This window comes from Acipenser ruthenus, chromosome 15 (assembly GCF_902713425.1).
Source record: "Acipenser ruthenus chromosome 15, fAciRut3.2 maternal haplotype, whole genome shotgun sequence".
Classification (NCBI taxonomy): domain Eukaryota; kingdom Metazoa; phylum Chordata; class Actinopteri; order Acipenseriformes; family Acipenseridae; genus Acipenser; species Acipenser ruthenus.
In genome coordinates, this window is record NC_081203.1 from 27512067 (window position 1) to 27525878 (window position 13812).

General features: G+C 34.7%; 1 protein-coding gene across 3 annotated transcripts in view; it reads right to left on the bottom strand.

Annotated features, from left to right (window-relative positions):
* The window catches only part of mipol1 (mirror-image polydactyly 1), a 63537-nt gene that overhangs the window by 2710 nt on the left and 47015 nt on the right, over positions 1 to 13812 (bottom strand). For all 3 annotated transcript variants that reach the window (XM_034928007.2, XM_034928008.2, XM_034928009.2), the window contains exon 12: positions 5168 to 5398. In XM_034928007.2, coding sequence (XP_034783898.2) covers positions 5168 to 5398 — 231 coding nt within the window. The remainder of the gene's footprint in view (positions 1 to 5167; positions 5399 to 13812) is intronic.

Consider the following 13812-nt stretch of genomic DNA (forward strand, 5'->3'; position numbering starts at 1 on the left):
AATGCAATGAAACACAAACACACACACAAGCCAGTGATGCATAGAAACCACGAGTGAGAGAGAGAAAACACAGAATACACAACTACAGTACCATATTTTAATAAGCATATCTTTTGAGAGCACAGTGTTACTGCAAAGCTTATCATTATTTGTGTATACAGGAAAATGGCTGTATAAAAAAATATATGTTTCAGACATGTGCATTCTGAATACATTTTAGTATTTTTATATATATATATATATATATATATATATATATATATATATATATATATATATATATATATAGTTTGTTTGTTTGTTCTATAACAACAATTACCTGCTGTCAGTGCTCACTATTGCCAGAGACTTCTTGTCTAATTCAATTGAATAAAATTTAAAAACTTGTCCCCATTTTATTTTTCAAGTCATGACTGGCAAAGTCACAGAAACAATTAAAATGGAAATATATTTTCTCAGATAAAAAAAGGGTCAGATAACACAGATTTTGGTAAAATGTGACCTTGTAGTCTTAATAAATAAGCAATTGCCGGAATTAAATAGACGGATGTTATAAATTAACCAAATACACACTACATTTCATTTACTATGTAGATATACAGTACACAAATACCGAACATAGCAGCCTTTCACCTTTATATTCATAAATGAAATCAAAGGACTACTATTAAAGAAAAAGAAATCTGAACTGAATGGCAAAATCTGGAGGTGCCCATCTGCAGCTCCTGAATTGATGAAAAGAGCTTTGTGTTTTTCACAGCCAAGTTTGATTCTTTCGGTCATTAGATATTCTGCTCAGATCCCATCAATGGAGCGGCTCTCTTACACCAATGTGTTAAATTCCCTTCCCCTCATGGTTTCCTTTGCCAGCTTTACTACAGAAAGGCTGCTTGGTTCCAGCCAAATTCTTCTCACAGCTGTGTTAAAAAGGATCGTCAGTGCTTCTTCCCAAAACCCATATGTGTCTCTCGCCACTTGCCTGTCTGAGGGTCACCTCGCATTCTGGTGCGATTATTTCATATTCATTCCTGGTCCTGAGATACGTTTCTTAGCCCTTTCTGGGAAGGATTAGCCCTTCCGCTGGGTACAGCTCCAGCCACCCAGTCATTCAATCTGAAATCTACCGAGCACACCACACTTTGGATTCAAGATTCATTTTGTAAGCAGAGGAATACTGTAGATGTATACTGATCAAGCAACAAACCCTGGATACAATATTAAGCCATATCACTATTCATAAATGTATATGCCACTAAGATTAATTCTTTAAATAACACCCTGAGATACTTTCAATCTACCAAAACCATTACAGCATGTGGCTCTGCAGTGCTGTTACAGGTGAAATTAAAAATATATATATATTTGTATAGCATCGAGTTTATCGGATTATAGCCAAATGCAATTTGGGTATTATAAAGATTGGTGCAAAACCAAGGCAGTTCACAATGATGTAGAATATGACAGACAGTGCCCCTTTTTTGACCCTGAACAGACACATATAGTTTAATCGTTGGAGGTACAATAATTGTGTAACCAAGAGTTTCAGCAAATGAAGTAAAATGGTACAAGGATTTTAAAGTCTTCTTTAAGGTATGTTGGTAGCTAACTGTCCTATATACTTTGGTATCCACCTCCTGAACCCACTTCTGCAACCCTTTGTGACAGTCTGACTTTCCAGAGCAATCTCAAAACATTCCAATCTGTTTATACATTTATTAATAAAAATTACAAATACGTTATATAGTCAAGATTTACATACTTCTAGACTGTCGCTGATAAAACCACTGTAATCAAGTTTTTGCTTGTGGTTTCTAAGATAATAGCATTGTATCCCACTGTTGTAAAGTAATTTAATACAAAAAGTACTTCTCTTATAATAATTATAGTAGGAATAGCCTTTCTTTGAAAATGGAATTGGTTTGGAATTAAGAATCATACATATTTTACCACACACATTTTGTTACAACTTGAATGAATTTCATATTGCCGTGCAGCTATTAATACTGATAGTTGCATTGCTGAGAGGGGAGGGTAGCCATGAAAGAAAACACATAATAATATGTAGTTAAAATAATAAAATTAAATGGAAAAAGTAGTAGCGGTAGCCTGTTGGAACAACTTCAGCACAGCAGATTAACACATTTATTTTGTGCTATGAGGGAATCATAAAGGAAACATTTAACCATCAATGTAAAAAAAAAAAAAAAAAAAAAGCAAGGGTAACAGTAGAACACTCCAGTTTCATGGTCACATTCAGGTATGTAAAATTGGAATGTTTCTGTAATATCATTCTAAAATCTTACAAAGTCATTGTAAACACCCTTTTTAATGCAATGCGTGTTTAATTCATGGTACTGTTCTTATGATGCGTGACAACTAAAATATTACCATAAAAAGGACACCCACTGAGGCGGCACGTTAAAGTTTCTTGTAAACCCATGTCAAAATAAAGTAAACAAAAATAAAACAGGTCTTTCAAAAAAAAAATATCAAAGTCGCTTGTTTGTATTTGAGGGACATAGCGTTGAGAAAAATACAACATCTTTTACACTCCCCAGCATTGAGCTTTTCAGATGTCATCATGGTTTATCTGTCATTTTAAAGGTTCACCCTTTTTTATCTTTATTTTGCCCGAAGTCCTTTTGTGCTTAGATTTAACCCTTCAATAACATTTCCACACTCCAGACACAGAAAGAGTTCCTTGTTTTGCTACAGTAATTCACAACTGTCTCAGACTGGCATACAAGCATAGAACAGATCAATTCACGAAGGCTAACTTTTGTAATGATTCTTTATCATTTCAGATTTAAGCAAGATTATGGTGGCAGAATTATAGTACGTTTACTACAGGTTCTACAGAATTTTGGTCTTTTGGACATCTGCAGTGTTTGTATGGGAAAGTGAAACTGTGAAAGAGGATAAGAAGTAATACAGTACAATAGTTATACAACAAATATTTATCAAACCAAAAAAAATCTATAAATAATCTTAATCTTAACAGTTGAAAAAAACAGTCCAGAAAATACAGAACATTCTAACAGGACAGCAGCAGAGAAAACAGCATCTGCCAAAGAGAACAGTGGTCTAAAAAGACTGCATGCTGTTGCTGTGTAATGGAAAGGACCAAGCTGTGTTATTCCTCCTAAATAAGGTTGAATGTTCTCTGCAACTGTTTAGATACAGTAGACGCTGTATTTATTTTTGTTACAGAGAATCCACACTTTGATATAACCACCCAATCGTATCAACCACTTTTAAAATCGAACTGGATTCTACATTTACACGCTGGGCGTGTCTAGATTTTGCTATTGAAACTTCCAGCTTTCGAGTTGAGATCGGATTAGAAGCTGAGTGTAAATGTTGGAGCTATAACCACCCTAATTTCACAAATTAATTCAGATAAAAGCTAACATTTTGTTTCAGCACACTAGTTTGCTTGTTAAACACATAGCATTAATGCGAGCTATTAAACTACAATGGTTTCATTTTTGTTCAGATAATGGTTTGCTTTCCTACATAATTAAGTTAATTCATAATTTAGTAAATATACCGAATACCCTTTCTGCAGGTAAAATAGATGACTAATATACACTTAATGCCATGTCTCCACTGCATTGCAATGCTGCATCATTAGGCTCTTGAAGAGAACACTTTGGAGACTTTGTTATAGCTTCTTGGAATTGCAAAACCGAGGCCTTTGAAGCTAAATTAAATCACAGTAAATAATCTGTTATAAGGACAATAAAGAAACTCCCCTTTTTATCTGAACCTGGGGAAACTTTCCCTGTGTCTTCCCAGAGCCCTAAACTGTCCACCCCCATCTGCTAATTCATCCAGCAAACAGATCAAGCCACTGGTGCAAAAGTATGTTTGCTTTCTGCTGAGAACCCCTGTGTGACCCTTTCTGGAGAGCAAGGATACATCTGGGAGAACTGCCCAGACAGTGCACAATCATCAGCATGGAGACTGGCTGCACAATTTACATTTTCTTTGCTTTTTAATTGCACCATTTTTTTCAGGGAGGTGGGGTGAACTGTTTCAAAGCAACACCTAATCCTAACTTCCAAGACTCCCTTAAATTGCATTTGTGCATGATACAGCTACAAACATACAAACTCAAAAGGTCTTGAAACAGACTTGCTGCAGCAGACAGCTATGTATTTGTTTACCATGTACAAGAATCCCAAATCTGCCTAGACATGACAATACAGTAGTCTCCATCTAAGAGAACACCCCTCGGGAAGCAAGCAAAGTGTTCTCTTAGCCGAAGAGTTCTCCAAGACAGAGTTGACCACAGACACAATATGGATCAATAAATAAATATGTATTACTTGTCATGACGCACGTGCATCAACATATGAAATGAATAGAATAAATGAGAAACGCAATAGGCTAGTGTATGTTAATAAACTATAATAATAAAAGTAACACACAAACTAACATTAATAAACCAACTGTCAAACTAAATTAACACAGTATCCCTACACATGTTAAAAAATGCAGCAGCAGCTCTAGATTAATTATGAATACATGTAAAGTAGCAATATTCAAGACACACACACAATTATTTAACAGAATGGTGAAGCAACTCACCAGAATGGGAAACACCAAATTGCTCGCTGACTCGTGTCTGATTTAGGTGGTGTTCCTATATGCAGATATTCCTATGTCTATGAGTCACATGATTATGCTATTCTCCCAGGCAGGAAATTACAGGCAAAGAGGTGGTTATGTGCTTTTTTTGTGTGGGTATTGATTGATATGCCTGGGTATGAAACTGATTTTATGGACTACCTAAGAATTTGTTGTTGGACATTATACTCCCCTAACTCTTAGAAAGAAATTCAGAAAGAATTTAGAAATTCTGCAGTCCTGTCAATCTTTTTTTGTTGTTGCTGGTTAATAGCATGTAAACTCAATATGGCATCAGTACCTTTTATAGTACCTTTATAGGCCACCAAGAAAGGCAAAGCCTGTTACAGTGTTGTACAAGCCTGACTGTAAAAGTAACAGAATAGAGAACAATTGATGTGAACAGACATAAAAAAGGCCCTTTACATGGCTGCTTGATACTGGAATTCAATAGGGGAAAAACAACAAAAACAACAAGAACAGGCCGTCTCTTATCAACTAATCCTTTCAAAGCGAGACAAAGCAAGCAACTTACTTTTGAACTTTTTCATTAGCCTCTTTTTGGGCCTCCAAGGACTGTTGGAGCTGGGCCTCCATGTTTGCACGCTCCGAGAGGGCAAGCTGCAGCTGGGTGATGAGCTGGTCATTGTGGAGGTTGGCGAGTGACACAATACCCTCTTTGGAGTGGAGAGCGTCTTCATAGGTGCTCAGAGTGCTTTGAAACTGCTCCTTCAAGCTGGCCTCTTGTGACAAAGACTTGTGTAAACTGTGGACAATAAAGAAATATTTATAAAATCGCTGGAAAACTGTTGCACCCATTTCATACAGTTAAATACAGTATATTCTAAAGTGGTCAACAAAGAATATGAATCCTGATTTTGTAACCCCTTAAATAAATTGCCTAACTGCAATATTGCGTTGTTCATTGCTTCATTATAGAAATAAAAATAAAGCATTTTCTAAAACATAAAAAACAAAATCATAAAAAGGAAAACTTATTACTGTATTATTCCAAAAACATTTTTGTTTTTCATGCATTCCTTATTAAATGACAAAGCCTTTCAGCTACAGTAATTAAGTAGAAATGTACTTTTTGTTTATCCTTTGCAGGCAGTGTTCAAAAGCAGTTCTGAGTACTTATCGGTCCTCTTGCTTTTTTATCCGCAAGCAAAACTGGACTTGTTTTTATTTCAATTCAATATTATATATATATTTATATATTTTTTTAGAATGGTAAATGGGCTTTTCCCCCCACATAAGGCACTCTGAGGTAGGGGATTCTATTAATTAACCTGGCAGATGTGAAGCAGAAGCACAATTTTTTTTTTAAATTTACATAACAATTACTTTGAGGGCTGTAACTGCCCATGTGTTCTATAGCGACTCTGGCTGTGTGTATTATTAAAGCATGGGGTTGTGTCAGTGGGTGGTTCACAGACCCCTCAACAGTGTTTTTTCAGATAAAGATACTGTACTTAATCAGGGACACCTGATGTGTTATTGGGATTTTTTTAAAACAGTTTTGCTCAGAGTTGCCTTAAATGTGTACCAATGGCTTTGACAGCCACATAAATGTACAGTAAATGAACATGTAAAGTTCTATTCGAACGATGAAGGGTGACTGAGGAATGTGAGGGTCAAGATAATGCGGATTATAATAAATCACTTGTAATAAAAAACAAACCATGAAAATATAATAGTGAATGCATGAGAGAAAAGCTATTCAACAACAAACATTATATATATATATATATATATATATATATATATATATATATATATATATATATATATATATATATATATATAAAAATACAAGCTTTTTACTCTTGATATATTTGAAGTATCTCCTGTTGCTTGACTTTCACCAGCTGAGAAATCATCACCAGAGCAGGATTTGGTTTTGACAATGAATGCATCATACACCTGTCGATTACAAAGGTTTGTTTGCACTACTGAACAAAAATGTGCCGCGTTGTAAAGGTAGCACGAAACATATTTGATGTATGTTTCTATATTTATTGAGTTATGTTTTTCATTCTACCTTAAATATCTATATCTTTGTAGAGACACGTGTTTACTCAACATCTTTCTCTTTTATAGCCACAGTTGTTTAATTGGCTATCAAAACAGAGTCTTCTCCATAATATATGAAAATGATCCAAAAAACAAGTGCTTAAAACTTTTCAATCTGAAAGAGTGAAAAATGTTCACATCAAAACCAATGGATGCGCAAGCAGATAAATGACAGATGTCCAAAAACACATTTTCTACATGTCTAATTTAAACTTGCCTCAGCCACATAGTTTCTTCTGGTTACAAATAAGTATAATGGTGTAATGAGACACTGTCTGCTATTCATGGTTCATTTTAAGAAACCGACCTGCATACTTCATTATAAAATAACACTGAATGCTTCAGGTAAAACAAACCACACAAGTGACACAATAACCCTTTTTATTATTATTATTATTTGTTTATTTAGCAGACGCCTTTATCCAAGGCGACTTACAGAGTCACTCACTCAGCTCAGGATCACACAGTGAGTCAGTGACTGAGCTGGGTTTTGAACCGGGGACCGTTTGGTTACAAGCCCTTTTCTTTAACCACTGGACCACACAGCCTCATGGCCTTAGATTTTACTCCAGTCACCTCATAAGGGATGCAAGTTAGCTTTAGGAAAATGTATTTTTTTTTTTAAAGTATTCCTTCTTTTTAATTTGTTTCTACATAAAAAGAGTAGTAAATCATTATCAACATCAGGATCTTTCAATGTTAAAATATTGATATTTAAGCTTCATTGGATACATTCTTGAGCACGCAAGTCTCAACTTGACCTTGTTATGTGACCACAGAAACTTTACAGTTCTGCAATGTTACGAATTTGCTTAACCAAAATGGTTTCACCAAAAAGTGCCAGCAGTTTTGTACAGCAGATAAACCCTGGAGTATGTACTGTATAAACGGACCATCTCCCACTGGTTCTCTCCCTCTAGTTCTTCAAGCTTGGGGGAGTTTATGACTTTAAAGTGTCGACACAAGTGTTAGTTAACACACCTATTGTCACAGTTGAGCAGGCCTGTGTTGACACTTTTTATGGGAGCGATCACATTTTATACACTAACAGAAACTGGATTGACCTTAACAATGAAAACAAGCACTAAGTTTACCGATCAACGGGAAATGTCACTCTGTATCAACAGCCTGTATCAATAGACAAGTATAATATTCTAAATGAAAGTCAGTACAAGAAACAATATCAGGAAGTAATATTACTGTAGAATGTCACTGGAATATATTACCATATAGCTTGACTTAATGCACAAATTTGATAGAAACCTAGAACTGTATACTAGAAAGGTGCTTTCCAATTGATAGCTCAAAAATGTTAATCAGTTACCAGCTATTAAAAGAAGTGAAGAATGACTACAAACTATTGCTCATTTAACTACATTGGTGCTTTACATGACCTACATGCTTGTACTGAGGGTATTTTAACATTTTATAAAAACAATATTAAAACTGTCATCTGTCATCTAGCAAAATTAAGGAAAAGCATCAAAGCATCTTAAATGCTTTATTCATGCAAAGTAGGACCACCTTTACCATCATGTTGTAGCCTATATTAAAACAAAGATTTCTGTAATGTTTGTCATAGTTACATTCATGTACAAAAGCTGTATTTGTTTCAGGTGACACAAGTGCGCCCTTGATTGATAAAGAAGTAAGCATCAATAGGGTTAGCACCATTAGAAGAGCGCTTTCAAATGGCAGACAAGATCATCTCTTATTCAAAAAAGTGACTGAAAAATATCACGCAAACTGCAAGAGCTGTGTACATGTTTAATATCCCGGAACTACAGAAAATTGAAAAGGTTTCGCTCTTAGATTCTTATAAATAAAAGAGGTAATCATGAAGACATGAATTACAAAAAAAATACTAAAACAAAACAAAACAAAAAAAAAAAAATATATATATTATATATATATATATATATATATATATATATATATATATATATATATATATATATATATATATATATATTTAGCAAAAGTAAATATTAACACAATACTACAAAATAAACTCATGTTCAACCTGCAAAGTTCATGACACATTTATTTCTCATTTGTACGGTTAAATGTAGATGCATTGTATGACCCTTCATATATATTTGTGTCACGTTGTATATTTGGGGCTTTGCCAAATGCACTCCCTTTAAGGCAAAAACAATTATTTATGTATTAAGTGTCTAAAATATTTACTACAAATGATCTAGGGGTAATATCGTCTAACATGTTAAGCGATCATACAGTATTTCTAAATGTGACTTTCACAAATTACATATTGCAACTGCACCATATGAATTACATTTTTTCTTTTTATATTCCATTTTTTACCCCCCCCCCCCCCCCCCCCCCCCCCAAGATACTTTAATTATTAATCTGTCACGAGAGGGGTGGATTCACTGTCATTCCCACAAGCAAATTAAGTGCAGCAATAAAATGAAAATAGTCTTTATAGGCAAAAAAAAGGGGTGCCACTAGGGAGCCAGGTTAAGCAATAATGCAATGAGGGCTTTTCATTTTAAATGCGAGTCATCTTCACTCAGGGACATGTTCTTGAGGACTGTGCTGCAGTGTGACACTGCACAGAATCATTACCACTAATAAATAAACAGACCAATATTTACTCCTGATGGTGGTCTGCAAGGTAAGATAATGCAGTACAATACAAAATCAAATAGTATATTATGCATGCAGAAAAAACAAGATTTTTTGGACTCTGAGATTCACATATTAGTATACATTTTTAACCTTCTTTTCTTGTTTATTAAAATAATACATATATAGAAAGATCCTTTACATCACTATAAATAACACTAAAAAGAGTTGCACTGTTCTACTGGCAGTTTTTCTTTTAAATAGTTATGTCGACCAACAAAATATCATTATTTTTTTTTTTATCATTTAATGAAACAGTAAGGTCTTATATAAAAACCGACAGTACTAATTACCAGTGGATGACATCAAGTAAAGAATACTGCACGCGGCAGGAAAAAAAAGATAAAAAAAACCACATTCAACTTCCCCTTACACACACCAAAAAATACAATAAAGTAAAATATCAAAAACTGTTAATGAGCATAAAGCATTACCCAACCTTATCTAAAAAATGGATTAGAGAACGAACTGTAAAAGAGTAAGATAGCCTTTTGAGCTGCAGATACTCATTCATTTATTTTATTGTTGAAGGTGTGCAAATACAGTTTGGTACCAGCAGGTTTTATTCAGCAACTGAAGGGCTGGCACAACCGAGTACAGCAGGCTATCAGGAACAGTCAGGCAAGGGAAATGTTCTCTTTACCAAAGCAAATAGCGATAAATAATGGATCTCCTATTGCCTGATGGGGATAGACGTGGTGCAGTAACAATATGCTCTGTGTTAATTATAAGCTATGCTGCTTGATAACAATGACCTTCTTCCTACAAGCCTAACAGTGCAATATACACTGTAAGCGGACATAAAAAGACCAGACGTAATATGTACAGGTTATGATATTTACCCTTTATTTAGGTCTCCAGGTAATGATGTTTACATTGCTTTAAAATTATATGAGTCATTCTGGCCCATCGTAGATTTTTAATTAGTCTGAAAGGAAGCTGTGTTTTTTTTTTTTCTGAGGAAGAGGAAATCAATTCTGATTCGATATTGATAGCCATTGTGTGATGTAAACTGTGTGCTTGCTTTAATTAAATGTAAACATGTTGGGTACTAAAGTCCAGAGGCCATGACAACAAGAGCTAAAAAGGATTGCTTAACTGCAGATCAACAGATTTTCCTTTTTTTCAGGTAATTGTGCAATCAAAGACAGATTAACTATAAAAAACCCTTCTGTTTCAGGTCCTCTTTAGGAAAAGGTTTATATATATTATATATTTAAAAAAAAACCCCACAAAATTACACATTAACTTCGTTCATCAGATAACTTATCAATGGTGCTGCAAGGAGAAGGAGGATTTGTAGCGAACTGCCCTCTCGTTCTCAAAAGCCAAGTGCTGGTTAATATTTAATAGCAGTAGAGGCGTTTTATCAAACTGATATGTAAAAGAACATTTTAATAGAGACTTCTCTTTCTCTGATCTAAATAAATAACTTCCACAGTTATTGCAGAAAGGCAGAGTCAATCAGCGTCGGCACCAAAGGGTTCTTAAAACGAAGCTGCCTTCAAAACCTTTTACTTGAATTCAAAACAGGAGCGATAACATGTTCTATGCATTAGCACTATCACATCAGGCACTACAAAAATAGGATTCCCCTTTGAATCACCCCTCAATATGGCACAGTGTCAACAAGCTTTGCTGTAAGGTGCAGCGTGGCAGTGCCTCAATGGTATTTGGAAGTAAGGTGTCAACCGAACCAACTCTGCATGTTTCCTTTAAAAAAAAAGAAAAAAAATGATTTCTCCTGTTTAACTGATCGCAACACAAAACCATTTTTTTCGACTTGAATCACAACAAATCACAATTACACAATTCATACATACAGTGGTCATGATCCTAGGTATAGTCTCTTGGAACATCTCTCTTTACCAGCCAATATATAAATATATAATTAAAAAAAAAAAAAAAAACTTTTCAAAATAAAAAAGGACTCGCTGTCACTGGTAAAACAATAGGGAACTAAGTCAAGCAGACAAACATTTTGGCTCGTGCCTTCTTCAGTGCACACCGCTGCCCACGATCAAGCAGGAATGGCTGCACAGGATGATGCAAATGCTTAATTGAATTATTTTAAGATGTATCACTTTTAACATCCATAACACATCTCATGTGATGTACATACTGCACAGCAGAAACATTTTCACAATCTACAGTACATATACTTCACTTTTTTGGTTTCTCATATTTTTACTTCTTGTATGATCCTAGATCCTCGTCTCTACTATCTTATCACATTGAACAGTTAATCAGTTTAGTATCTGTAACCACACACATTTGTTTCCCTTTAAAAGACCCAACTGCTTACATCTGTATTCAATACCTAAAACCCACACAATGCAAATTCTGTGAATACAATGAGTTCCCATTGCATCCAGAGGGGGAGGAAACCAGAACAATGAAACAAAGGGTTTGCATTAAATTGCTTTAACTTCTAGAGATTCTTTTTTTTTTAATGTAAATACCATTTCTCCAATTTATTCCATCAGGATACATTACTTAAATAGGATCAGCTCCCAACAAAGTAAACCTGCAGTACTGGTTCTAAAGGCAAACTTCCTTGATCTAATCAATCAAGTGATTTAAAACACCAACTTAAGCTTTGCCAACTGTTACCTGTCCCGTCAGGTGATGAACTTGTGTTCCCATGTACACTTGTTACATTCTAAGAGACAGTGAAGAGTGGGCCACCACTTGTCTGTTTAAAGTCAAATTTAATGAGTAAAAACAAAAATGTGACATTTCCCCTGTCTCAGATACATTCAGAACAAACAGAAAACACTGTTCTGGAATGGCACTAAAATGACAGCAATCCACAGCAATAGTTTTCCAGCCTCCCCATTTAGGAAGGTAGGCCTCAGTTTAACATTGTTAAATTCCACTAATCCTAAACACAATTGTAACTTCTGCTATTGTAACTGAATCTTGCTCAGGAAATAGCACTCTGAAGCAGACCACATGGCATATTTTATTACACCCTCTTAGTAAGGATCAGTATATCATCACTACACATTACATTTTTTCTTGTATGACTAAAGCTACCAATTAAACATTTAACACAAGCACTTTCATTACACCAGCCCTCACCCAAAAACAAATATGGCACAATATACTGACTTTTCTTTAAGAAACAGTTCTTGGATATCTGGGGAATAAACATGAATAAGACCACTGGCTTTTGTATTTGTTTAATTGGTTTATATAACAAAACCAGCTATTAAAATTGTGTTAATCTATTTTATTAGCAGTTAATCTTATTTATTCCAAAGAGATTCATTCAATCGTTGTGCTTGTGGTGATAGGGGGAGATTATTATTTGAATGCAGCTAGTTCACAAAACTTAAATCAAATGTTTGAACTAAGAAAAGACGATACCCACACAAATTCCTACATTTTGGCCATGGAAAAATTGCTTCTAAATTTTAGTTGTGTGGGCATAAAATATATTGTTGGAATGTGATATATAGTTTTAGTATCCCATATCTCATTATTTTAGTTAAGGTCCTCTGTAATTATATAAGGGTTTATCTGAAAGAAACACACATAACATTTCTTTAACAGTTTAAAGCTGGCATAAAAACAGAACATTACATTTGTTTGGCTACGGATAATCTTAAAAAGAAACTTTCCACATGTTATTCCCTGAAGCTAAATTCTCAGAAAATAAAAATGGATGCATTGACAACTAACAGCAATGCACATCTTTGTAGAAGTAGAAATATAATGCACTTTGGAATTGCCAGTTATTGTTTACAACTGTGTGTAACTGAAAACAACTAAAAAACTCTCCAGTGGTGTGCTTTGTTTTCTGTTTACCTTGTTGTCATGATAGCAATGAAGGGTATCACAGTCCTGAAACAAATACGATAAGCTGCTTTTGTAGTTCAATCCGTGTCAGAGACACTGGAGTCAATGAATTCAGGAAAGAAATCCAAAGCCCCTCACATTTTACAATTACCGGCGGTCAGAACAGCTACAAAAAAGACCACCAACAACACAGGCTCAGTTCGCAGCAGGGTGTGAGAGGGACATTGTTCAGAGGTGAAATAAAAAGGTGGAGGCCAATTAAAAATACAATGTGCTAACACTTCTTTGAGGCTTTTACAGATTCACAATATTGAATTATTCTCGTGAGAGACCTTTACTATCCCATTACATTTAAAATGACCTACCTGCACTGTACTTGCTGCCCGGCTAATATGTTAGGGACACCACGAGCCAGATTTATCTGTGCCTTTAAGCCAAAATATAGTTTTCACCATTTTTTTGCATATGTAAATTAAAACTGTTAATCCTGCCTAAATTCTGCAGTTTCATGTGTATACTTAAAAGTGTTCCTAAGTTACTAACAGTATTTCCATTGAAGATAAATAATTGCAATTCAAGAACTAGTATAAAGGGTTATGATTGTTTGAAGCAACATCCTTTCACAGTTCTCTGGCTGCATTTTTGATTTCT